At 42.7% G+C, this 25,531-nt stretch overlaps 2 protein-coding genes across 4 annotated transcripts in view; one reads left to right on the top strand and one right to left on the bottom strand.

The window, feature by feature from the left end:
* PUS10 (pseudouridine synthase 10) overlaps positions 1-14,036 on the top strand; it is a 36,688-nt gene extending 22,652 nt beyond the window's left edge. For 2 of the 3 annotated variants that reach the window (XM_037405048.1, XM_037405049.1), the window contains 9 exons: positions 929-1,014; positions 3,886-4,011; positions 5,777-5,833; positions 6,772-6,848; positions 6,941-6,996; positions 7,119-7,236; positions 8,422-8,564; positions 9,223-9,322; positions 10,905-14,036. In XM_037405048.1, the coding sequence (XP_037260945.1) occupies positions 929-1,014; positions 3,886-4,011; positions 5,777-5,833; positions 6,772-6,848; positions 6,941-6,996; positions 7,119-7,236; positions 8,422-8,564; positions 9,223-9,322; positions 10,905-10,943 (802 nt within the window). In that variant the 3' untranslated portion in view covers positions 10,944-14,036. Of the gene's footprint in view, positions 1-928; positions 1,015-3,885; positions 4,012-5,776; positions 5,834-6,771; positions 6,849-6,940; positions 6,997-7,118; positions 7,237-8,421; positions 8,627-9,209; positions 9,323-10,904 lie in introns of those variants that run through there. The other variant, XR_005106922.1, reaches the window with a different exon arrangement.
* The window catches only part of REL (REL proto-oncogene, NF-kB subunit), a 32,545-nt gene continuing 20,852 nt past the window's right edge, over positions 13,839-25,531 (bottom strand). Inside the window, exons 5-10 of the mRNA XM_037405047.1 lie at positions 22,419-22,559; positions 18,403-18,507; positions 17,879-18,091; positions 17,456-17,524; positions 17,275-17,346; positions 13,839-16,623 (exon numbers count right to left, since the gene is read on the bottom strand). Of these exons, the coding sequence (XP_037260944.1) occupies positions 15,848-16,623; positions 17,275-17,346; positions 17,456-17,524; positions 17,879-18,091; positions 18,403-18,507; positions 22,419-22,559 (1,376 nt within the window). The 3' untranslated portion in view covers positions 13,839-15,847. The remainder of the gene's footprint in view (positions 16,624-17,274; positions 17,347-17,455; positions 17,525-17,878; positions 18,092-18,402; positions 18,508-22,418; positions 22,560-25,531) is intronic.

Genomic DNA, 25,531 nt, shown 5'->3' with positions numbered 1-25,531 from the left:
GGATGGAAAACTGGACATGACACAAATGTGGTCTTTTTCCCATTAGTAAAAGTGCTTCTTTGGTTGATTATCTCAGGAGCAGCACAGAGGAGAAATCATGGGTCAGAGAGCTGCAGTTCTGCTCTGTGCTTTCGGCAGTGCATCACTGCAACTCTCTGGGCTGGCGTGGGATTTAGAACAGTTAGAAGTAAAAACAGTTTGGTGTAGTATTGACAATAATTTACATTCAAAAATCTTGATGTACATCCCCAAAACCACAGAAGAGATTTGGAAATCTTGGAACTTCCTTCTGTATTTTGATCCTTACAGTTTGTAAGGCAAGCTTTTCTTTACAAGAAAGACTTTTTCCTGTATTTCCAAAGTGTTAGGAGTTGAGTTTTAAGAAAAGAACAAATGCTGTAATGTGGTAACAATCACAAGCAGGGGGAAGACTTCAACAGACACTTTCTCTGTGGTTCACTGTGCTTAATTGCCCTAAGTCTTTGCAGCTCTTTTCTTTGATTCCCAGCAAAGATGTGGTAATAGATCCTGAAGACGGTTTTCATGTGGCATTGAGTTTTGGTTTTGCTAGAGCAATAGCACGGTACCTATGGTATCTTATTAGCCCATTTTGGAGTGTTCTACTTCAGTAATGTTCAATGACAGACTGACAAACATATTTGCAATGCAGTGTTCTTGATTTGGTTAACATTTATCCATTTCTTGGTGTTCCAGCTTTTAATGTGAATGCTGATTTTATGCTGTAGCTGTGTTTTGTGCAACTGAAGTTGTCATCTTTCATGCCATTATCGCTATGGTGATGCTCCATCATGTTCTGGTATTACTAGTAATTTTATTTTTTTTTTATACAGGCATTTTCCGTGTCCCCCAGGTGATGCTCCATCATGTTCTGGTATTACTAGTAATTTTATTATTTTTTTTTATACAGGCATTTTCCATGTCCCCCAGGTTCACCAAAGAACCTCTGTGTTGCTGTGGAAATTCAGTGCAATAATGGTGCAGTTTTTGTGGCCGGTAAAGTGATCCATTTATTTGCTGCTGTGTTGTCTTAAACATAACTTCATAATACTGCCACGAGACCCAGAAGATTCTTGCTGTTTGTTGATCCCTGTAGTTAAGTGTAAGGAGCAGTGAAGAAACAAATCTGGCTCTGTCCAAGAGTGGACTTTTTTGAAAAGGGAAGAAAATATACTTGGCCTTTGCTGAAGACATGATTTTGTCAAAAGCTAGAAATTACAGATCAACAAGCTAAAATCGAAACTATTTGCCTGCTTTTAGATTGTGAATTTAAACTTGGAGATAGTGGGTGGTGGAATATGGTTGAAGAGGAGTGGAATCTGCAGACAGCTGTATCAGGGCCCGCGTAGGGTTCCCATGCTGGGAGCTGCAGGAGGGGCATGCGGCACTTCGGCTGCTCCCAGTGTGCGCGCACACATACCTTCTGGATATTTAAGGAGATTCTGCTTTTCCTTGCCGTTGGTGGGTTGTTTTTTTTGCTTTGACAGATGGAACAGTTGTCTATTCTAGAGACAGCCCAGGGTGATGTGAAGATTTAAAGAAACTTCCTTTGTGCCCCTGCTTATTACAGGGGCTTATCCAGAAGCAGTTTATGAAACGAAGAGTTTTGCCATGTCGTCAAAGCTTGCTCTCTTCTTTGGAAAACGCTTATCCCTGCAAAACTTGCAGTTGTAACATGTCCTTCGTAATAAGCACGTGGTTTGGGAAAGGCACTTCCCTGCTGGCAGTGCTGTTCACTTGCTTGAATTTTGATCTGGATTCAGGGGTTTTCACCATCTGATTTATCTGCATATTATTTCATCCAAAACTACCTCTCTTAATGGGATTAATAAAGGTTAAATTTTGGAGTTTAGCTCTTTCCAGTCCCGTCATCGTCCCCCTCCAAGATAACATCTGAAAAAACTGGGTGAGACAGCTAGCATAACAGCCCTTGGTGTCCTTGAGTTGAGGTGATTCAACTTTTTTATCACCTGCCGGGAAGAGTATCTACCCTTCCCCCAGTCTTGTTTAAATATTTGCAAGGAGATTATATTTTAAAAAACTCTGCAATTTAAATTCAGCATACTAAGTTTGAAAGGATGGTACGAATCCTGAATAAAGGAAAACATAAAATGAAAAGACAAAAGGCAAAAGTGAATGTTCTCATGGCAGGCTAGTTGATACATACCTGCTTCTTATTTTTAATTACTGATTCGAAAGATGTACATTGTCATGAATCCAAGACATCCAGTGTCTTTTAGCCTTTTCCAAATATGCTGTTTTATTTTAGGTCACTTTGTTGGACGGTTTTATCAGAATTCATCTCTATGGAGAGAGAGGGGGTGAGGGGGTAGGGTGGGGGGAGCAGTGTTTAGCTTTCTGCATGTAATTTACTACTGATTATGTAATTTACAGTTTATAGCTTGCTCCAACAAAAAAAAAAAACAAACCACCAAAAAACAGGCAGAATGTTGTCTTTAATTTTTGAAGAATTTCAGAATAGAATTTATTGAGTACAGTGCAATTATTTTGCTACTATTAAATGAGATGGGATCTTAATTTTTAAGCACAGTTTCAGAGCTGGTATTGCCCTCCTGACCTTGTTTATGATGTTTAGTGATCACTTCCCCCCAGCTTTGTTTTTTAAGGGTTTGGGAGAAGATCTCAAACCAAGAAACACCTTCTGGGTTTTTTTTTTTAACCCACTGTTGTTCAGATTAAAAGCTAAAATTATTAGAATAGGGAGATGAGAAAAAAGAATGTTATTTTTCTTTTTCCATTTTATGGAAAGAGAATTTAGCAGTGTGAAGCTGACTTCTGAATGATTAGTCATAGTACTTTCATTATTTGCCCTAGTGAAACACTATTAGTCAGAGTCCCCATTTGTTTGTGTGGATTTTTCTGCAGATCAAAATGCAAGAACGAAACATTGTTAGAAATAGGAAAATGTGATACTGAAAACCAAAAAAAATGAGATGACAGAGGCACGGTATAATATGCGTAGCTACTTTGAAATTTGTTTTATTTTCTATATGCAAGGTTTCAGATTGAAAGTTGTTGTGCAGGGGGATTACTCGTTCTTTATGAAAGAGTTCCTTGTTTTGTGCATATTTCCACTTCTTATAAAACCTGTCAATAAGAAAGCTTATCGTGGTCATCCATGTCAGACTTGTTATAGCAGCCCTGGTGTCACGGGAGGTGGCATGCAGTGTGACATAACTCTAGACAATGACTGCAATCAGTCAGAGGGTGGCAATCTCTTTATCTGGCATCTTTTCAAGGCTCTTGAAATTTGTACCAGTTTATTATTGAGACATTTTGCTCACATGGTTTTCCTCGTAATGAGCCAAAGCATTTTAGTTTGGGTTGCTTTTGATAAACATTCAGCCAATGGCAGAACTTGGATTGAAACCTGAACTGCTTGATACAGGAGGATGTGGGGACTTCTTTGCTTGGGACACACAGGCAGTGGTGAGCAGGCATAGGTTGGACGTGGGAGGCTGGTTCATGACCATGCTGCGATTACAAAAAAATCGTTTTTTCCATTCCGAATTAAGTTGACTCAGACTAGGCACTTGAACCTCGGGGATTTAGTCCCAGCCGTGTCAGGCTATATACAGTTTTGTTTCTGTGGTTACACCTGAAGGTATGGCTGCATCAACAGGCTCTCCAAGTCTACCTTTGAGGTGGCCATCTCGGGTGCTGCGGCTCTCCGAGGTGCTGCAGCATGCGTTTCGTCCTGGTGCTGTAATGCTCTTGCTGTAAAACAAGTTTAAGCCTGTAAATTTATTTTCACAAGGCTCTGGTGACAGTTAAATGCATTGTGCATACTGGAGCTTTTCTCCATTGCTTTAGAATGTTTACGGGTAACATCGTTGTTTTATACAGGAAGATACAACAAATATTCAAGGAATTTACCTCAGACTCCCTGGATTATTGATGGGGAGCGGAAGCTGGAATCTTCAGTGGAAGAACTGATTTCAGAGCATCTAATGGCAGAATTCAAAGCAGATAGTAAGTATCTAGGAGATCTTCTGCGGCATGTATTTTTCATGATTACTAGAATGTTTTTTCTTAGTACCTACTCACTTAATACAAGAGTGTAATGGAAAAAAAAAAGTTTCTTTATCCCTCTCGTATCCTTCCAAGTCAACGCTTGTACATTTTTTTTAGCTGTGATCTGCGAGTAATTAGATGAGTGCTTTGTTTTATGCAGTGTCTTTTATCCTACTAAAATATCTTCTCAGTTGATCAGATGATGCAGATATTATGGTTTTAGATGGTAGTATTTTTGCCTAGCCATACTTGTTATTGGTTGGTAATTCATAAAATTACTTGTAATGAGAAGGTTCTTGCCATCAGCGTTCCGTAATATCTGCCTAGCCTTCAACCCCTTCATGTTTCTTACCTTGATTAATTTATTTTCTTCAGTGCATAAAGTTCCACAAGCTAAATGCTTATCCAGGGATTATCCAGATGAAATAATCACTGCCTATCATTTGTCATCAACTAGACATGGAATTAGAGACATAGAAGGCCCAAGGAAAAATTGCATTAAATATTAGTTTGGAAAAAACAGCTGCTTTCCTCTCCTCTCTGCCCTCCTCCCAGCGAATGATGTGTTAGTCTGAACACTAGGAAAATCCTCAAACTGTGTCTTCAGGCCAGGTGCTATGTGACACCGGAATTCAGCTTGCAGAATTACCACAGGTAGCTACCAGAAGTGCTTGTGCAGTAATGTTGACAAGAGATATAAATGAATAGAAAGACTATTGCCAGTATAGGTCACGGCAGGCGATCCTTGCCTTTTACTTAGCACTGGGGAAACACATCTAGAGTATTGGATCCAGTTCTGGGCTCCCCAGTACGAGAAAGACATGGAGATACCAAAGCAAATTCAGCAAAGGGCTGTGGAGATGATTAAGGGTCTGGAGCATTACCAACCAAGAAAATTCTTCTAGCATTACCGAAATAGACCTTCATGACCATGGAATAATTTTCTCATGGTTTTGTAGTTGCCATAATATCACCAGAGAAATGGGACATGATAAAACCCAAGGAAATCTTTATGCGTTTCGTATGTTCCCTGTGGAGCAAAAAAGTTTGAAACCATCGTTGTTTTCAGAGACCCTTTGGAACAGAGCTGCAAAGTTACCTCTGATGCAGGGTTTGGTCCCCTATCCTCCTTCAGGCAAAGCGTGAAGGTGGAAGGGGAATAACAAAGGAAACTAAATACCCAATAGTACATTTTTGTAGCTTCAAAAATGGGAAAAAAACCGTAGACACAGAGGTTACTTTTCAGTTTGGACTTGAATTTTCTTCCTCTTTTGTCCAGATGTGTGTGACTAGCAGAAATTTTTCTGGTATCTTAAAAAAAACCATTGAGTGTATTTAGGATAAAAAGTTCTATTTTGGAGGAAGATGACTTGGTTTGATTTTAGTCATAAACTTGAATTATCTGGATAAGAAACGGAAAAAATTAATTAGTAAGTGGAATTCCTTTAGGATGGTATTGCTTTTTTTCTGGACATTTTCAGGTTTGTAGCAGCCTCGTTCAGGCTAAGGAACTAGGAGTGCCTTTCAAGGAACTTGTGTATCTAACACAACAAACAATCACTCCCAGATGTGTTCCTGAAGTACAGGCTTCATTTTATAAAGATAGCTCTTTGAAGTAGATTTGCAAACAAGTTTAGAAGAAAATCGTTCACCTTTTAAAAGCTGTAGAGAGTATTAAAAATGTGAAATAAAATCTTACCTGCCTTGTTCAATTCTGTTATAGGCTTTAATTTTTCTTCCTCTGGAAGAGAAGATGTGGATGTGAGAACATTAGGCAGTGGTAAGACTTGGAATATCCCTTGTGAAACACAGAAAACAAACCAAATGGTTAACTGAAGCTACCCTGATAGATCTTGCTTAATGCTAAGTGCGTAAGTGTGGACTAGGCATGCTTTGAAACTGTATCTCGGAAACATTGTAGTGATATTTATGTATTTATTTGCAAAGACTGAACAGTTTCATAAAACCAGCTGAAAGAGGAGCCCTTTTGTCAGTGTCCTTGGCTGCACAGATGCAGGGAAATGCATAGCTTGTTATTTTATTTTATTTTACTCACTTCCTGTTTTTAAGCCATTTATATCAGACTGATTCCTATCTTGTTTTCTGTTGGGTCCTTCTACTTTGCCTCACTGTCGCTGGGGAGTGGGGAAGCCTTATTTTCTTTTTGAACTTGGGTCCTTTATAAAAGTCAGTTGCTTTCCAATATACTGAAGCTTCTATAGCCAAATGAGGAGCAGAAAGAAAAAGTAAACATTAACAATGATGCGTTTCAGTCGCTGTCTGATTTGTAGTGTGGTTCTTGGCATCGCTTATACTGGGGATCATCCCTGGCCCTGAGCACAGAAAGTGCAGCTATTGCAACAGATGTTTAGCTGAGGGAGCGGGATTTAACATCATCTTGCACCTGGGCATTGCTGTAGGTGACAGAAAATAAGCTAATTAACTTTTTTTCTTATTTTATTTTTTAATTAGCACAGACTTGTACAAGATGTCTTCTGGGAAGTCATAATTTGCACTTATTGCTGATACTGGGGTTTAGTAGCCAAAAAAGTCCCTTGTTTCTTTCCTTCCATCTGATGCTACATCCCTAAACCCACAAGTCCTATCCCTGTTTGCATAACAGCAGACAGTCTTCACACCTTCCAACCTTACTGCATAAATTCAAACGTTAATTTAGAACAACATGTTTTTATGTTTTATGACTGTGCATGTTGCTAGGAAGGCCCTTTGCAATTGAGCTTGTGAATCCTCGTAGAATACATTTTACTGCTGAGGAAATGAAGAGACTTCAGCAGGTAAATCATTTGCACCTCACGGAACTCATAAAGCATGTGTTTCTTCTCTAACTGAGCAGTTTTGCTAACTGATTCTTTTTTAAATATCACAGACAATTAATAATTCTTCAGACAAAATACAGGTTCGAGATTTACAGCTTGTCACCAGGTCAGTATTTGTCGTCACTGGCAAGGGATTTGAAAGCGGATGCTTTGGGAGTTTTGCAAGCATTCTTGCTTACAGCGTTATATAATTATGCTTATGTTATGTAATTAATTTCTTTTGTTTAGAGAGGCAATTGGTCGTATGAAGGAAGGTGAAGAGGAAAAGACAAAGACCTATAGTGCCTTAATATGGACAGACAAAGCCATACAGAAAGAAGATATTGCATTGCTGGATGATATCAAGGTATCTGTAGGTCTTATTGCTAGTTTATATAGTGCCCGTCCTGGTACCCTAGGGGAGAGTTAATATACATGCACCACCCGTGGACATACCTCTTTCTCTGTGTCTGGGGGGTTTTCATCAGGGTTTCTCTGGCTGTGGGGACTTTCATACCTCCCTTCCCCTTTCTCACCCCTTCCTTACTTCACCATTGTCATCCTAGCAATATAGCTAGCTGGCTGTTAGCCAAGACAACAAATCATTGTATAACGTTGACCTTCCAGTAAACCAAATAATAAAAAGTAGCAAATGGGAGAGGAGGAAGTCTGGCCGCTGCACCACCTTGGATAGCTTTGCAGAAGTGAAAGGAGCGGAGAAGGTCTTTTGTTCTGCAAGCTCTAAAGCCATTCTTCCACAGCTGCAGCCATTAGGAACTTGAAATATCTATGGAAAATAATGCAAAGAGGCCTTACAAAGTGCTCAGTGTTACAAGAATGCTGTGTTAACAAGAACTTTCTCCAAATACCGGTCAGGGAGGTACTGCTGATGGAAAAGCATGTTCGGTTTTTGTTGCGTTGCACCATTTCCTATGGGCCTTGGCCATGAAAGCATTCTCAGAGCAAGGGCTCAAGCGGTGACGGTTCAGGGAGACAACTGTTGTGAAGCTGGGCTTTTTAGCATGCCCACTCACTTCCTGAAAAGTTGCCTTTCAAACTGCTGCATCTCATTTGGGAAAGGGGGTGGGGAAATGAACTTTTTAAAAGACTGTTACTAGATCTAATCTCATTTCAGGGGTTTTTTTCCTCACTTTTATTTCTAGGGGGGTTGGCTGTAGTTTAGACAAAGCGTTTTGTGTGGGGGTTTTTGTTTTTTTTCTTTTTTTTATTATTGCCCTGAGGCTCTCAGTGAGCTTCTACATGCTGGAGCCATTCCAGCAAAGGACTATGGAGATTTCAAGGTTATTCTTCTGTATCTGTGATTCCATTAGTTTGTGTTCATATGAGGCCTTCTCACTTAGCCTTTGAGATGGCTGTCCTTTTCTCCTTTGATAAACATGGAAAAAATTAGCCTTGCCTGAAGGAGATTACTCAACTACCATAAAACAGTATAAAAAAAGATGTGATTGGTTAACAATACATATGACTCTTACAGTCTGCGCAGTATGTTGCACACTATCTTCCTTGTTTATTTTGTAACCTCTTGTAACAGGAATTAAAACTTGACCAGAAGACACCTCTCCGGGTTCTTCACAGGAGGCCTCTAGCTGTAAGGTGTCGGATCATCCACACCATGAAATCTGAGTACATAGACGAGCATCATTTTCGCCTGCATCTGAAGACTCAAGCAGGAACGTAACCTTAGATGCTGTTGCACAATGCATTTAGGAAACAGCTTGCTGATTAGAGTGATTCGGGTAATGTGAAGTTTCCTGCTTTTATTGCTGCAGTGTTTCTCACTGCCTGCTCTTCAGCAGTCCTAAGCGGCTGCATAATGTTCGCTTTTATGTCAGAATTTCACATTCAGGCTTTCATTCAAAAAATGAATGTCCGTGTGCGTGTTTTTGTGATGACCGCTCTGATAGTTTTAAAGTATGTGATAACTATAAAAAAGTATTTAAAGATATGCTTAAGATTTTCCTAATTTAACTGAAAACTTTTCACCTTAGAAAATAAGCTTTTCTGCAATACTTAATGCACTGCAATGCAGACTGGAGATTGCTGCTACTTACAAGTTAACAGTTTTGCCATAAAGTCTCCATGCACTTTGGAATAAAACAGAAGATACAGGTCAATAGTGCAGTTTTGGGCATTAGAGTCAGAAGCCAAGAATTAGGAAGCCTTTTAAAGATGGGTATGGGCTTAACAGGACATTTGCAGCAAATTGGCTTAGTAGAAAAAGACGCTATTTTTGCTTTGGGTGTTTTTCCCCATACCCTTTTTTTGTTCTTTCTTTTTTTCCCCTTTGATTTCTTCACGGTAAAACACACCTTTCCTTAGCCAGTATTTCTAGCTACATTAAAGAATTTGTGCATGGAGACTTTGGAAGAACAAAGCCCAATATTGGCTCCCTACTGAACAGAACCGCTGACATTCTGGAGTTGGATGTGGAAGTAAGTTGTTTGCTATTTATCTTTCCTGGAAATTAGTAAGGTAGGTGCATTTGTGAGATGCTTTCAGTAGAATTGCTCTAACTGAATCAACATTCCTTACCACAGTTAATAGAAAAATTAGTGTTAATGCAAAAACAGTGGTTTGTACCACACTGCCACATGTGGCAGGCTTCCTCTGCTGAATTCTGGTCGGGGAGGGATGGGAGGACGTACCATGAATTGATGACGTGATTAGCGCCTGCTGGAACAGACCTTAGCAATGTTACATGTACCGCGTAATTTCTTTTCAAAACAGGGTCAGATGAAAAGTAGGAGAGATGTTACGTCATCTTTCAACGCTGGTTCATACACAGCAAGAAATTGTGTCTGTTCACTTGCTGGAGTCTAGATGTAAAACCAAAATTTGTTGTGGTTAAAAAGACTGTAGGTAGAGATACAGATTTAATATCCAACCTAGTGGTTTGGCAAGATCCATTTAAAACATGTGTTTTCTTTTCAAGTAGCCAGTGATCAGCATGCTTGTTCTCATGTATTTCTGGAAAGCTGCCCACATGTTAAATTTTGCAGAACAGCCTTGCATTTATTTTTTTTTTATCTCTTTAGTAGGACAATACAGAAAGAGAGCTCGCAGAGGGCACCTCAGTTCTGAAAGCAAGAAGCCTGGCTTGGGGCTCGGGCTGATAAGCATCGCTCTTGTACGGATAGGTGTCACTACAGTTATCGGACATAGCTATGAAAGACGTCTAGGGACTTGAAAATAATTAGTCATCTTGCTAATAACGCATTTTAGATCAGCCTAAGAGCCTAATCCTTTGATGAAGTTGTAGATTAGCCAAGGAGTAGGTATGATTAATGTAGGCAGTCTTGAAGCCAAGGCATTTAACGTGTTGTGTGGCGATCCCTGTGTTGTGATTGCAAATGGTGATAGCTGTGGCAGTGTAGGGTGTGCTGCCTTTGGAAGAGGGTGAGCAACAAGTTCATGCCCAAAGGGAACTGGAGATGCAGCCTCAGGGAGGCCAGGGAAGAAAGATACAATTCAAGTTGCAGTAATTATCATGCCTGCTTCTACTAAAGTGTCAGGCGTGTTTTGTCCCTCAGGAAGCAGATTTGGGGACAGGCGGTGGTTTTCTACTCGAGCCTTGCGTGCACTGCTCAATACCTGAATATTCCCGTGCTTGTTTGTTTTCACATCATAACGGCCCACCTGCAGGATGGGTAGATGAAGATGGTTCATATTTCTACTTAACAGTTCTGGACACTTGTAAATGCAGCCCAATATCAAATGATGCTGGAAAGTAGTAGTACAAGGAGGTTGCGATTCTGCTTTATGAAGCAAGCCCAGCTCCCAGAGAGCTCTCTCCAGACACAGATGGAGCCACCAGAAGGTGGCTGTTCCATGCCACTGGCTCCTGCTTGTCTTGTCACATGTCTCTTTATCTTAGCGTCCTTTATTTACTCGGTTTCTTCCCACTATTACCCTATAGCTGACAAGAGTAGAGTTCTGCTACCAAATCTCCTTATGTATGTAAAATACCAAGTCTGCTAATTTTGCCTTCCCCCCCGCTCCTCCCCGCTCTTCTAGTCTGTTGACGTTGACTGGCCTCCAACCCTGGATGATTAACTTTTCAAGTTGGGACAAGGAAGAAGCGGCTCCGCTGTCAGCAGCTGGTTCCTGAACACCGTGCAGTGGTACAGCTTGGTTGCAAAGTATTTCTGTCCAACATTTGGATCATGTTGATCTGCCAAAGGATATTGTTAACTTTGTATCAACCTTAAACGCTCTGGAACAGGTAGTGTTCATTCAGTCTTCTGGCCTTATTTTAATTTCTTCTGTGCATAGAAAGATTTTGGTAAGCTAATGTATTGATAATAAGTCTTTTTAAAAAGCAATTAAGGAAAAGACAAATGATGTAACATGCAAATGGTGTAATGCACAAGTACATCAAATATACATTCTGCAGTACTTTCAAATGTTTAGTTAAAAATAACCCTCCCTCAAGCCAGGTTTGGTTTTTTTTCAAACTCTTTTTTTATTGGATGCTACAGCTTTCCTTGCCTGGGTGCAGGTAGCACCGAGTTACCCGAAACCCAGTCCCAACTTGATTCAGAGCGCCGCGCATGCAGGAATTCGCAAGTCAGGGACCTCACCCTGAAGCCAGCAGGAGAGTGCCTGGCCGAGGCAGCGCTCCGCTCCCTGCGCAGGACTGCTTTTTGGTCAGCGTCAGTTTTAGAGATGGGCAAATTTTTTTTCCAAAAGTGAATCAAAGGGAAGAAACAGTTTGCAGGGGAAAACTCTGCACTTAAAACTGAGGTTTTTCTCATTTAAAAACATGAGCAGTGCTTCCTAGAAACAACAGCTGAGGTACTTGAGGCCTCAGCAGCTCTCTGGCCGGGTTACAATCCTCTTCAGGCGCAGGATTTCCCCAGTTGAGTCGCCTTATATAAAAAGATTGGGAACTCCTGGCAGTGGTGCACGATGGAAATAAAAAAGAAAACCAGGAATACCAAGAACCTCAAAGTGCAGGCAAATATAAATATACCAAGGAATGTTAGTATTGAGAGACCAAGACAAGAGATAGAAAGCTTTGATTTAATAGTGTAATACATTTTTTCTAGTACCTTGCCTTGGATGGATGCCCAGAAGAGTTGAACATTGCTTAGGAACTTCCCTGGAATAGGGAAGAGCTGAGGTTTTTTTCTTTGCTTATTTTAAATGTTTTCATACAAAGCACCACCTATGTCTTTAGGAAAAGCCACTTACGCCTGTATGAAGTTCATCGATTTGGAAAATGCTTCTGCTTACCTGAAGCACAGAAGAGAGTTAACTATTGGCAAAAACTTAAGATTGCAACTTAAGGGCTTTTAAATAATTAACGTTTCAGAAAGAAAGAGAGTAATATTTGCCAAGACAAACCACTGTTTGGGGACAGGGAGAGTCACTGAGGTATCTTACCTTCAGTTCAGTGGTGCCAGGACCTCGTAATACTACAGCTGCATGGTAACTTTAGCTGAAGGTTCAAAAAGGTATTAATAAATACATTTTCAAGGAGCTCCTGAAAACTAAAACCCAAAAAATCTTGAAAAATTAGTCTGAATATTATATACTCTGCCTGTCATGGGCTGTCAAAACTTTGTTGTTTTCCTAGTCCACTGTAACGTAAGTATGGTAGTAGTTCAGAAGATCCTGTTTTTCTATCACAAAAATAATAGGAACATGATTCAGACAGCAGTATTTTTTTTTTGTTTTTAATCTAAAAGCTGTTATGAGCAACATATTCCAGGAGTAGTTGTCTCAGATAATCATCTGTACCCAGAAAGGAAGTGTCATGAATGATGGAAAACAAACAAAAGAGAATTTCAGTCTCACATCTATGTGATTTCTTGAAACTCAAAGTGAGCTAAAATATGATCTATAAATTCCATAAACTACGGGGGGGGAAGTGTAAACAGGACTGCACCATGGGCACACCAGCCATGAGGAGAGATGTTCCAAGAAGGAAATCAAGCTAGAAATAAAAAGGGCTCCTGCCACAGCGCAAGGACACTGAAAGTGCACCCATCTGCAGCTCTTGCTGTGCTGTACGTTATCATGGTGACAGTGGAGATCATGGTAAGAATCAAAGTGCAGATCAACAAGACTCTAAAGATTATGCTAAATGTTCCAAGTGTAATCTGTTCTCTATGCGACGTAGAGAGGTCCACCAAAAATTCCCATTTTCTTTTTTTGGGTTTTTTTTGGTGATAAATGTTAAGTATCAAAATGCAGGGGGACAGGACTAATGATGCAAACATCTCTATGGTCTTTAGATATTGTTCAGTGATCATGTGAAAATCTGAAATTGAGAGATGTAATCTGTTACTTCGAACTTTGTTTAAAGTCTGCAGCTTCTAATACAAGGTATAAACACTTTGAACATTTGTAATCTGGAACGAATATTGCAGCAATAATATTAATGTTGTACTTTGGCCTTCATCTTATTTATAAGTACAATACCTGCTTGTGAGTACTCAAACAGGATGTTTTGTGAGAGTAAGATTTAATCTGGTTTGTTGGGCATGTGTGAAAGAAGTAGGTATTTTCTAGCACGTTATGTGAAAAATGCTAAAAAATGAGGTCCAGTGTTCCTTAGCAGCATCCTCCTTTGCTCTGGAAGGACTCAAAGCCATTGTATTCCTCCAAACAACTGCTGGCCTGTAATGCCCCCCTACATTTTATTTGCGTCGGCTTAGCTGCTCCTGGAAAAGTTGTGGCAGTAGCACAGCTCTAGCCAAGCACGAAAGCATCGGTCCGTCCTGCCCCCGAAAAGTCAGTTGCTCTGCCACAAACGATGGCCGAGTGTAGATGAACCTTTACTGCACACATCGCTTTGGGTTTTGTAGTGGCCATCAGTTACTGTGAGCAGAAAATACTCTAAAAAGCCCCCAGGATACGCAACCCAGAACCTACCATCTCCCCTTTCTCTCGCTTTCCTGCGCTGAGAGATGTCATGAATCTGAGAAGGTTGTGGAAGCGGAGTACTTCGTATAACCAGTTTTTTAATTACCAAACCAACTTGTTTACAAAGGAAAACAGAACTTTGTAAATATTTAATTATACAGTAAAAACCAATTGTACTATAAGGAGCTTTCTACGAAGTGAGTAAAATGTTTACATTTAATATACTTAAATTTGAGAACTTCAAAAAAAGAACTGAATAAACAACACATTTCAAGCTTTCTTTGTATTTCTTTGGTCTTTGTTACTTAAGACTGCAGAGGAGCTATGCAGAAGTGAGGAAAACTTGCTTTATAACACAGCAAGTCAATTCACTGCGTTGTGTACCTGGAGTTAGGGGAAGCAGTTTTCCAAACTTTGTATGTTCTACATGTTGTCTAAGGAGCATATTCCATCAGTCCTGCATCCTCGGTGCAATGCGTTCCAGCAGCAGCACCTTACTGCTTTGAACGCAACGAGTGAGTGCAGGTAAGGAGTCATTGCTTTCCTGTACACCACGGAGGGGGTTGTGGAGGTCCTTTCTGCCTGGTGCACAACAAGGCATCTCAAGTGGCTTTTTTTGATTTGGGGGTGTGTTTTTTGTTTGTTTGTTTTTTGTTTTTTGGTTTTTTAATACATCAGTGTGCTTTTTTTGTTTCTTCTTTCCACAGCAGTTTTATGTTGCCAAACAGTAAAACAATTAGATTCTTAAGCCTTATTTGCCATATAAAACAGCTGTATAACTTAAGAAATACTCATATATTTCTTGCTGTGTTGCTTCTTAAAATAATAAAATAGCACAGCCCTATAAGGCAGAGTAGAGTGTCTTACCTAGCCAGTTACATCCACGCAAGCTGTCACTGAACATCTCGCAACTCAGGCTAAGAATAAAGACTGGGAATCAAGGGGAAGGGAGGAAGTTCTGGCTTCTGATACAGAGTATAGAGGAGTGTGTTTAATTAGTACTGACTGAAATGGCCTTAAGTTATAACAGAGTGCATCTAGATGAGGCTACACTAAGACTGCCTTTGGCTTTGCCCCAAAGCTCTCGTGTGAAGGGGTGGTGGGGAGGCAGGATCTGAGCCACCTTTTGAGCAGTCACTTGCATAGCAGGAAACTGCCAGGATACCTGAGGAAAGAGTAGCTAGGTACTATGGCTCAACGTATTTCTGCAGTTCAAAATAACATACACATCACAGCTACACACACACACACACACACACACCCCCAACTTCCAGAGAAATAACAGTGTGCTCCATTCCTAAAGCAACAGGGGTTTGTCATTTAAAATAGTGCACTTTGGATGAAGTGCAGAGAAGTCCTTACTTTCTGCTCATTCTTCTGTGCAGTAATTCATTTACCACAGAGCTGGACTATTTAAAAACTCAAACCTTCCGGTCTTTTAAAATATATCTAACAATGACATAGTCATTAAAAAAATTTTAGAGTAAATTTGCCTTCAAAGCAAATGGAGTGTGGTGAAAACATGAAAAATCAATGCATGATCTTGTTTTAGGAGAAGACTATTTTATACGAAAGAGGGTAAGAAACCTAAACTTTTCAAGTAAGTTGAGTAAAACTTTAACAATATTAGCGAGTCTGAACTAGAGTGCCCATGTGCAGGGGGTTTTTTCCCCCCAATTTCTGTCCTATCAAAATTTAAAGTTAATTTCCATAGCAAAAATAGTTATTTTCCAAACAGTTTTAACCCTGTGAAGCATTTGAAATTTTAACCCTTCTGAAGATGCCAGCTTTTACAGTCCCCAAAGGTAAGCAAGATTTAAGTGTTAACAGTTCCCTTTTCCAACAGTGTAAAAGTACAAGGTACAGAACCCCAAACCCTACTCCCACCTCTCTCCTTTATGGGCACCAGTCTTTGGGCTGCAATAGATAACCTTAAGTTACATCATGAAACTTGCATAGCAATATTCTGAAAGAGAAAGCAGGGACTCCAGAAGGGCGAGTTACTCCTCTTCATCACACAGCTAGCCATCTGAAAAGCTCTACGCACCCGCTTCCAGCCCGGCACTGCTGGCTCAATGGTTATAGTTTTACAGTATGCTATCGAATGGGAAAGACTGATAGAGCTCATCAGCGTGGACACCGTCGGTGTCATAGTACTGGTTATCTGCAATGCTATTCTGATGGTTCGGCATCGGGTTGGCGGATAGTCTTGGTTCGCTTAAAACCTCTTGGTCTATAAAACTGTAAACTGCCGGGTCAGCTAAGTTAGACTGCGCGTTAAAAGGCGTGCTGCTGGGCGCGGCTACGGACGGGCAAGGGGCAGGCACCTGCTGGAGCTGCTGCCTGTGACTGCTCGTGTTTAACACTGGATTATACTTTTCAAAGTTTATACTAGTGCAGGTCATGTCGTCGGTCTCCATGTTCACAATGCTGGCTGCGGAGATGGTGGTGGGATGCACCTGCTGCACGATGCTGTTACTGGCAACGCTCTGCATGTCTGCCGTCGACACCGCCACTGCTCCCATCCCGTTTGTGCTGCTGAAATTCCGGTAGAAGCCCGCATCCTTCTCGTCGGGCCAGTTCAGAGAGCTGTCGTGGAAAGCTGGGAGCGCGCTGCCGCCCTGGACGGCAGACTGAGGCACCTCCACCCCAAAGCTGTTCTGCGGGTGCGCACCGAGCAGGCCGCCGGCTGCAGGGGGGGTGCTGTACAGCTGCTGCCAGCACGCGGACAGCGTGTCTTGCTTCCCTGGCCCCACCTGCGCCGGCGGGGGGGGAATCTGGTTGCAAACAGGGTAGATCTGATTCGCGTGGGCCAGGGTGCCTAACCCTGGCATCATCAGTGTGGATGAAAACATGTTTGGCTCTAGGGAAAGGAAAGACGTGACTGCATTTTAATGCTGTTTTTTGTAGTTTGTTTTAAATTGCAAAAAAGTAAAAGGCAAAGCAAAACCAATGCTATCTTAGTAAGACTGTATGTGCATTTGCACATTCCTACTTGTCTCGCTGCTCTCCAGGGTGGACCCCAGATTTCTGGACAGCAGCAAGACAGCTATGCATCCCCCTCACCCCTCCATGGCAAACACTGAAGGCGACAGCTACGTTTAAGTAAAGAACTGATGGTTTTAGCTCAGATAGTCAAAAATACTGGTATATCTTACAGAAGAAACACTCAGGAGAGCATTAGCATCTCAGGCAAAGCAGAAGGAAGGCCAGCAGCCGAGTGTGCGTTTGAAGGGCTGAGTAGCTGAACACGGAGAAGCATTGGTAGTTATCTAAATTAAGGCTGAAAGCTAGCAACGCCTCGAGATGAAGAAGGTGTAGCCCTCTCCTGTGCAAAGGGGAAGCTCCAGTGGGGCTGAGGCTTTGAGAAGCATCTGGAGGAGGGAAAGGAAGAGACGGGTGCCACCGCTGCCCTGGGCACTGCAGTGCCCCCCTGAGAAAGCTCCAGCCCTTCCCCACAGCAATCGGACACGATTTCTTTCAAACCACCGTTGGATTGCAAGTGAAAACCTACCTTTCTTAATCAGCTTCCCTTCGGTGACAGCAGGGAACGGAGCTACTTTGGGCCTCTCTGTCGCGTTCGATCCTGCGGTGGAGGAAAGCATGAGCCTACACTGAATGTTTGCTCTTACATAAAATAACTCCATCTAAATGGAAGTTCACTCAAACAAGAAAAAGACAAATAACTTCCTTACCACAGTCCTGTATGAGCTTTTGCCAAGCCAACGTTGATCTTTGCCTTTTTGCTTTGTTGCCATATGGATCTACAGAGAAAGGAGCGGAAGGGAAAAGTTTGACATTTCTCTTTGATGTAATTAGTAGTAAAGGAACTTTCTAAAACTTATACTAGTGGCACCTAATTGTAGTGAGATATATTTAAAGAAAGATATTTCAGACATGACAGCACTAACAAACCAAGACAGCATTATTAACTGTGATTCTTGATACTCTCATTGAAAGAGGGAACAAACTGACTAGTGTTAACTTCTAAAAAGCGAAAAGTCCACTTGATAGAAGTAGTGTTGTAGAATTTTTACTAATTAAGCTACTGTTCATTATCAACACAAGTTCTGCACTGATAGTGGCTTTTCAGAAACTCAACCGATTGGGAACCATACCCTTTTCATCTGGTAGATATCTGAAATCCATAGGTTCACTGACTTCCTGGTCTGAAGGTCTTCGCAGCTGCATCTTCACCGTGACGGGCTCAGTGATGTCTTTGAGAAACGGTGGCGTTCTGAACACAATTGCAACTTGACGGTGAACGTCAGCTTGTGAGAAGGAACCTTTGGCCTCCCAGTTGTCCAAGACAAATCTGACTTCTATGTCATCTGGTCCATTAGAAACAGAAGATGCTTGTTAAGCTGAAAAACTGAAAACTTGGAGCAGAAAAAAAGGGAAAAGGGGAATAAAGAAAGGAGTCGGGCTCAGAATTCAGATGCCAAGTAAATGGCTCGACTTTAAAGGCACTGAGTGTCTTTCAGAGGTGCTGAGAGCCCTTGAACCTGGAAGCTATTCTGCCCAGCTGTAACACCAAACCACTTAGACGGGAGTGTGGTGAAGAGCTTCACTTCCCCAGCTAGGAAGTGATAGTGTCAGCCATGTGGGACAAAAGAAGAGAAAAAAACCTAGTCAAGATTACCCTTCTGAACTTTGTCACACAGTAGAAATATTTCGTCTCCTCCTTTTACACTTCCACAGTTCTTGTTCACACGACAAATTCTCAGTTCTGCAGTGTTGGGAGCTCCTGGAAACAAACAGGAAAACTGGATGATAAAGAATTACTGAAACTGTCACTGTTGAAGATGAGGGTGCTGGGGGTTAAGGTATGTGAAGGGAAGGCAAAAGCTGGAGGGGTGTGACATCCCAAAATTCAGATGGAACGAGTTGCGCCCTACAGGAAACTCGGGAGCAAGGCTTGACGTTCCATGATCCTACAGCTCTCAGCCGCTCATCTCCAAAGACAAGATACCAGTGCAGCTGTGCCACTCACTCTCTAACTATTCTAGAGCAGCCCCAGAATACTTCCCTGAATGATGTGACTGCGCGTGGCACTGCTGCCTTTCAAGCTGTACGATTCAAAGCACTTCTCTGAGTGACTGATTACCTGTTACAGTCATGCTTCTCCGCAAAAAGCTGGGCTAGCCAGTCAAGAAAATTCCCCTCTCCAAGTATCCGGGGGTAGTTTTATGCACAGGCATACTTGCCCATCGTGCCTCTCCTCTGTTACCCTCTCAAGGTGCCTGAGCACCAGGTCTAGGAGCCTAACTTTCATGCCTTGACTCAAGGTAACAGGTTTTACCCCAAAACGTTCACATGTCAGCTCCAGGCTGTGGCTGTGCACGGACAGCGCTCATGACAGTTAGGGATGGAGAGCTGCCCCCTGCACAGTTTGCGTAGCACTGTAGCTCACAGTAAGTTCATGCACACACAACAGGCAACTCACGCAGGATGGAGACACGCACCGCCTGACGCGTCCGGCCCCGTTCACTACCTGCAGCTTTCCCGCAGGGAGCATGCCGACAGAGCACCGCAAGAAAGAACAGCCCCCGGGAGCTCGGTGGGCACCTTACCATTTATTTCAAAGGGCACTGATGTCACAGTGTAGTGATGCAGAAGTAACAAAGAACCAAAAAAAAAAAAAAAGCCAGGACAGAAAAACTCTCTCTAGAATTTCAAGTTCACCCCCTGTGCCTATATGCTCTGTTGATACTTCTAAATATGTGAGAAGATACCGATTTTAAGACCCCGTCTTCACTTAACGCACGAAGCAACTGATGATACTTTCTCTGCTGCTGTCTGTGACCATATTCACAGTTTACTGAGCTACTGCACCTTCTTCCACCCCTCCAATCCCCACAGAACAAAACTACACTGTGCCATGACATTCTCTGATCTTCTTACATCAACACGTTGACTCCAAATGTATTTAAAATGCCCGGAATGATCCAGCTGCTGCGGCTTTACGAGCCAGAAACCAATCCTCCTACCGCCACAGCAGTGCGATGTTCCACCGCCATGCGCTCCCCATTCCAGGCACAGAGATGACGTACAAAACCAAAGCTTATGGAGTCACCCTCAAAAAACAGAAGGGGGGCAGGGAGGGTGTGGGATACCTACTTCAGGCTCTCCGCTGGAGTCAATTCCTGCCCAATCTTTCACAGTACTGTACAGGTACATCATAGCACGGCGCAGACTATGCTTAAAACAGAGCTCCTGGTAACCTCAGGCCAGAGCCCAATTACGTAGTTACTATCTGCAGCTATTACTATCATTAGGAGAAGCAGGTGCTACAGCCTCTTTACTACATGCCACATGCCACTTGATTTGCTGAATGAATCAGAAACTTTGAAGGCAGGGGAAACAAAACAAACCCAGAAACAGCACAGGATCATATGACTGACAGTATCATCGTGCGATTTTCACAGGAAGGGTAAATTAAGAATGGCAAGGAGAAGCCTAATTTTACCTTTGTTTCACTTCTGTGTGCTTTGAATGGCACTTGGCGTCCTTTTAACAGGTTTGGGGGAAGGTCTAGGCTGGACTTCCGTCATTCGTTTTTTAGGCAAAGAATTCAGAAGTGGAAACAGAGAGACACAGATGTCAGCAGGCTTTGATGCTCTGCTCTGCTGTCAGCCCCGGTGCCAGGCAGGACCGCGGAGTGGGACCCCAGCCTCAGCAGGAGATGTTCCCTGTGGCCCCTCTCGCAGTGCCGCTTCGCATCTCTCCCCCCATGCACGCCCTCCCCTCCCCGTCGCCTGTCTCCTGCGCAATTCCTGTTCCTCGCTCCCCAAAAGCACATCCCTGGTAACAAATCCCTAGAAAAATGAGCTGCCCGCCAAAAACCACATCGCTTTCAACACCAGCAGAACAACATATTCTCCCTAACCTCATCTCTCAGAAACAGTAAGCTGCTTTATCCGACTCTTCCCAAGAGTTTTCAGCGCAGTAAGATACTCAACTTGGGAAATTTCCGTTCAAAACCAGTTAACAGTACAGGCAAAGGAAAACAGAAGCTGCCTGTAATACTGAATTTTATACACTTGCAGTTGTCTGCGTGTTATTCTTATGTGTTTCTACTATCCAAAGCAGGTCAAGACTATGAAAATATTACAAAGGGAAAAAAAAATATTAGATTTAAAATGTGCAAGCTGATTTTCAGAAAAGCTCTGCATACCTTTTTGCCCCCGATCTGAACAGATCTGCAAAAGCTCAAAATCTAACAGCCTAGGATTTCCAAAGCCTAGTGTACTGCACAATTTTATGTTATCTAAAGTTACAACCTGACCTTACCCCAGTTCGGTACGACAGAGCAGGTTCGGAGAGGCTAACATTTTAAAAAGAAATTCAGATCCGAAACTGCTGTCCCAAACAAGAGCAGCATAACGTTCACAATTTGTGGTTGCAGTTACGCACCGTTTTATTTACACTATAGGTGTCTAAAATCCTCCACGTAACGTAGCAGCGGTGTATCAGGAGCTGCCCACATACACCCACACCAAAAAACCAAGCTTTCCCCACCACACAGCTATCTGTCACTTCAGCAGCTTAGCAAAGACTGACGTCAATCAACATAGACAAGTAATCATGATTTGGCACATTTCTAAATAGCATCCGAGGCGTAGCTGCAAGTCTCATACATCAATTTTATGTCATCCCCAAGTACTTCAGTACTACGAGGGTTCTCAATAACAATGCACACAGTCCCAGCTTCTAGAGAATGCTCTAAAATATACTCTAAGAATACCAAAACCACCCGAGTCCATATTCAACGCTTTCATAGTGGTTAGGCCCACATCAACTTTATAAACGCAGACCTCACTTTATTCAATAGTTTCTGCTAAAGTAATGACTTCAATACTTAGCATGGAAACACTTTCACTGCAGAAGTAAAAAACACTGCCACAAAGTTTTCAAGGATTAAAAGTTCTTCTGCTATTCTGCTCAGGGAGAGAAGTCCAGCACACGCTGAGGGCTAAAATCCTCAGCAGCCATCACCTGCCAAAGCCATACAGAAGTCCAGTTTTGCGGAATGTGGAAAACAGTGCCAAGAAGGGGGGTTGCACGTACTTCTGCACCCTCCCAGAGCACGATCAAACGTTCCCCCATTCCCTGCCTCCACACTGAAAACAACAGCCGGCCGGGATACAAAAGGGGTACAGACAAGCGTTAAGACAGTTTCCCACTGGGATAAATCTCTGTCTCGAGCCCTGTTCCAGAGCCCTCGCAAGGCAAAGGCAAGGCTCCTCGTAGGTGTAACAGGCTTCGGAGGACAGCCTTGGGCAGCAGATCGCTCTTACAGCCGCCCATCTTGCTACCCTTTACCTGAATCCCTCGGCACATCAGGAGCAGGCCTTTCCTTGCAGTCATTGCTGTGATACATGAACGAGGGCTGAAAAAACACCGGTGTGCGAGTCCACAGATGCGATGGACAATTCTTACTCTGGTTGGCCAATGCTTCACCCTGGGATCATCCTTTGAGTACGTGCTCACTGACTTGCCACGCATTAGACATGCATCTGCAAGTCCCAAGCCACAGAAGTGACCCAGAAGACTGGCACAGAGCTCAAAAACTGGCCTGGCATTTTTCATCCCAAGGAAAAGAAAAAACAAAAACAAACAAAAAACAAACCCACAATTGACCGAATAGGTACTTACTGTTGTCATAGATCGGGTTGGAAATCAAAGGAGGAAGAGCTAACGTGTAGTTGCCATGTTCGTCAGGGAGGAAAGCTTGGAAGCAGAGGCGGACGACATTGAGATCATACTCGTCGATGTTGTGCAGCTGTTCTTCAGGCACTGAACAGCAGAAGGAAAGACAAGACTAAGGATTAGTCATCAAAACCAGCAGTAGTTCTTTGACAAACCGGGGACGAATCTCCACCGATGGAAGCAAAGGCGTTGCCAAGCCAGGCGAAACGTGCCCGTGGTCCCTGCTAGCTTTGCAGGGGCTGCCTGAGTAAATTCCCTGGACACAACAAACGATAGAGAAGCCGCTAATGCTTCCCCTTCATCAAACAAGGCTCAACTGTCCTAGTTCTGCAGCTGTTTCTGGCGTCTGGTTTCCTCACCGTGCCTGCCGGACCAGTTTCATACATCTATAGTTTAAAAGTCGTTCCCTGGATGTGTTTCTCTCTTGTTTGTGCACGATAAATTTCACAAAATTAATGCTGCTGCCGAAGAGAAATATTTCAGTACGAAGATGTCCTAGGACCTAGCTGAACATTTTCCATGGCAGTGAAAGACTTGCGCTACGTGGTACCGTTATTTCTCTCTAGAAACTGAGGCAGAAAAATAATCAGAAGGCAGTTCTTGGGGCAAGGACAAAGCTGAAACAACAGAAACCATCCCCAGCCCCACCACCCCCCTACCTGCATCGCTTCTGTACCTTTGAGAACAGTGCTCAGCGGCGTCACTATGGTACGATTTCGTAATACAAGCGGCGAAGCCTTGCTGGAAAGGACCCGTTTCCTTACATATTCCTCCCGGCGTAAAACACAGGAAACGCAGAACCCGAGATCAGCATTTCCATTGTGTTTGCTCTCATTTTAATTTCAAGACACAGGACCTGGGATCCCATCACTGAACGTTTCGGGTACCCCTTGCTTAATGGGTGACTCTGGGAAAAGCAGCCCTCTCTGAATGTGATGTGTTCCTTCGAGGTCTGACATTAAACTGTTATGCTGACATTCAACGCTAGCAAAATGAGAAACTGATTTAATTCCATGGCGCTCTTTTCCAAGATAGTTCAAAGCAGCAGTTCAGCATAGTTCAGCTACTCCTTGCAACTGCCTACAGCAAACGTGGCAAGTCAACAGATCACAACCTCTCGAGTTCAGTCCTTCCCCTGCCCTTTCAGAGGCCTCTTGCAAGAACACGAGATTAAACGTGGCTGCAATGAGAAGTCTGGGGATCCCACTGTACTGATTAGATTGCGATACTCTGACCTTTAACGTTTATCACCAGGTTGGTCTCCACCCTGCCGTGAGTGAGATTCCACAATGCCCACTTGAAAGATTTCTTCCTTTTGCCTTTTGATCGTGTGAAATAACAAATGCACTGAGCTCAGAGTACTTTCCACTGGCATTTTTAGTCTTTCTTGTGCTCTGAATATCTCAGTTTCTCCTGGTCTCTCCTGCAGAGAGAACTCAAGTCACCGCTCCCTTTTACAAGCCCATGATCTGCAATATTTCAAGCAAATACACCAGCAAGTACAAAACCAAGCAGCAACTACGTATGTAGCTTCAGAAATGGTGGGGCCCAGGGCAGTCCTGCCAGCCTGCGCTTTGCAGGTTGGTGGCTGGCTGTATTACCAGGTACACAAAGTTTTATGATTTAATGCACTTCACTAGTTGACCTGCTAACTTAATAAAACAGGATCTTTGGAAAACAGGTTTGGAACAGACGGCTCTTCAGCCTCACTCAGATTTGGCAGGCTCCACAGCCCAACTGCCTCTTGATACAGCCTGATCTGGAGAATTAAAAAAGAAAAGTGCATTCTGCAGATTGCGCCTTGCAGAAGGGATAACCAGGAGGGCACTGCCACCTTGCTCCCAGCAGCTCAGGTGAGTCTAATCCATGCTGGCATCACAGCCAGCCAATCAAATTCAATTCAATTGAGCACCGAGATGAAATACCTTTGTCTAAGCCAGCTCCCTGTAGGTAGAAGCCAAGCACAAAATGTGGATTTGGCTTTTGATTCTGAACGAGAAGCGAGGACTGTGTTGTGCAAGTCTCTCTCTCACACGGTACAGCAGCACCAGCCCTGCGCCACACTTTCCACAGGCGCAGCAGCCTCTTTCTCAGAAACAAATAATAGCAGACTTACAGCTTGAAAGCACTCTATAAATACATACTAGATACGGAGGAAATTAGTAATGCTAATGTTCAAATAACATCATTTCCTACGCTACAAACTTTTGCAAATTCCCAATAAATCTGTTTAACCAACCTGACACAGGAAAGATGTGGTGTGCCAATAATTGCAAAGAACAGAGCTGTGGCGTACAGCTCATTGGATTACAGCAAAAAACACTGCTCCTGCTTTGCATGTTCTTATAAATGATTTAATACAATTTTTAAAAATCTGTAGTTTGAAAGAGGAAGTGTTCAGTCAAGAGCGATTCCTCTTGGGCTATTTTTAACAAGATGAGAAGAACGTAGCAGCAAGAAAGGAGAACAAGACAGCTGCAACTCCCATCTTGTGATGACATACTTAAAAAAATACGAGGCAAGATTCCATGTTCATATACAGAAGCGCACAGCTTTCATCAATTCCAAACCATGTTTAATTCCCACCTAAAAGACAATCATCCAAACAAAATAAAATGTTGTTATTTTTAACAAACGTCTCATTCTGCTCCCTCTGAAGTCAATTTGAGAGCAGCCACTAAGTGGAATGGATGCTGACCTGAAGAATATTAAAAGCAAACAAAAACGAGGCAGACAAACACACTGACTAATGCCTGGAGTATGGCCGTACGGAGGATGGTCGTGTCAGTCAGTGTTACTTCACCAACTTCTCTACAGAAGGACAACAGACAGGGTTAAACCTGACAAACCTGAAGTTATTAAAGTTAAGAAATGCTGTTGAAGATTTTGGGAACAGTAAGTCCCGGAGAAGAGAAGCAGGCACTCGCTCCATCAGCCTGTGCAAACTCTGCACCAGCAGCCCTACCGAAACCAGTGACGTTACACACGTGAAGCAAAAAACGTCGCATAAGGCAGAGTGTTGGGAGCAGATACGGTAAAAAAAGGCTCGAACCCGACGT

This window comes from Falco rusticolus, chromosome 12 (genome assembly GCF_015220075.1).
Source record: "Falco rusticolus isolate bFalRus1 chromosome 12, bFalRus1.pri, whole genome shotgun sequence".
Lineage (NCBI taxonomy): Eukaryota > Metazoa > Chordata > Aves > Falconiformes > Falconidae > Falco > Falco rusticolus.
Note: the sequence above shows the minus strand (reverse complement) of the source record. Positions and strands in the feature narration are given on the sequence as shown.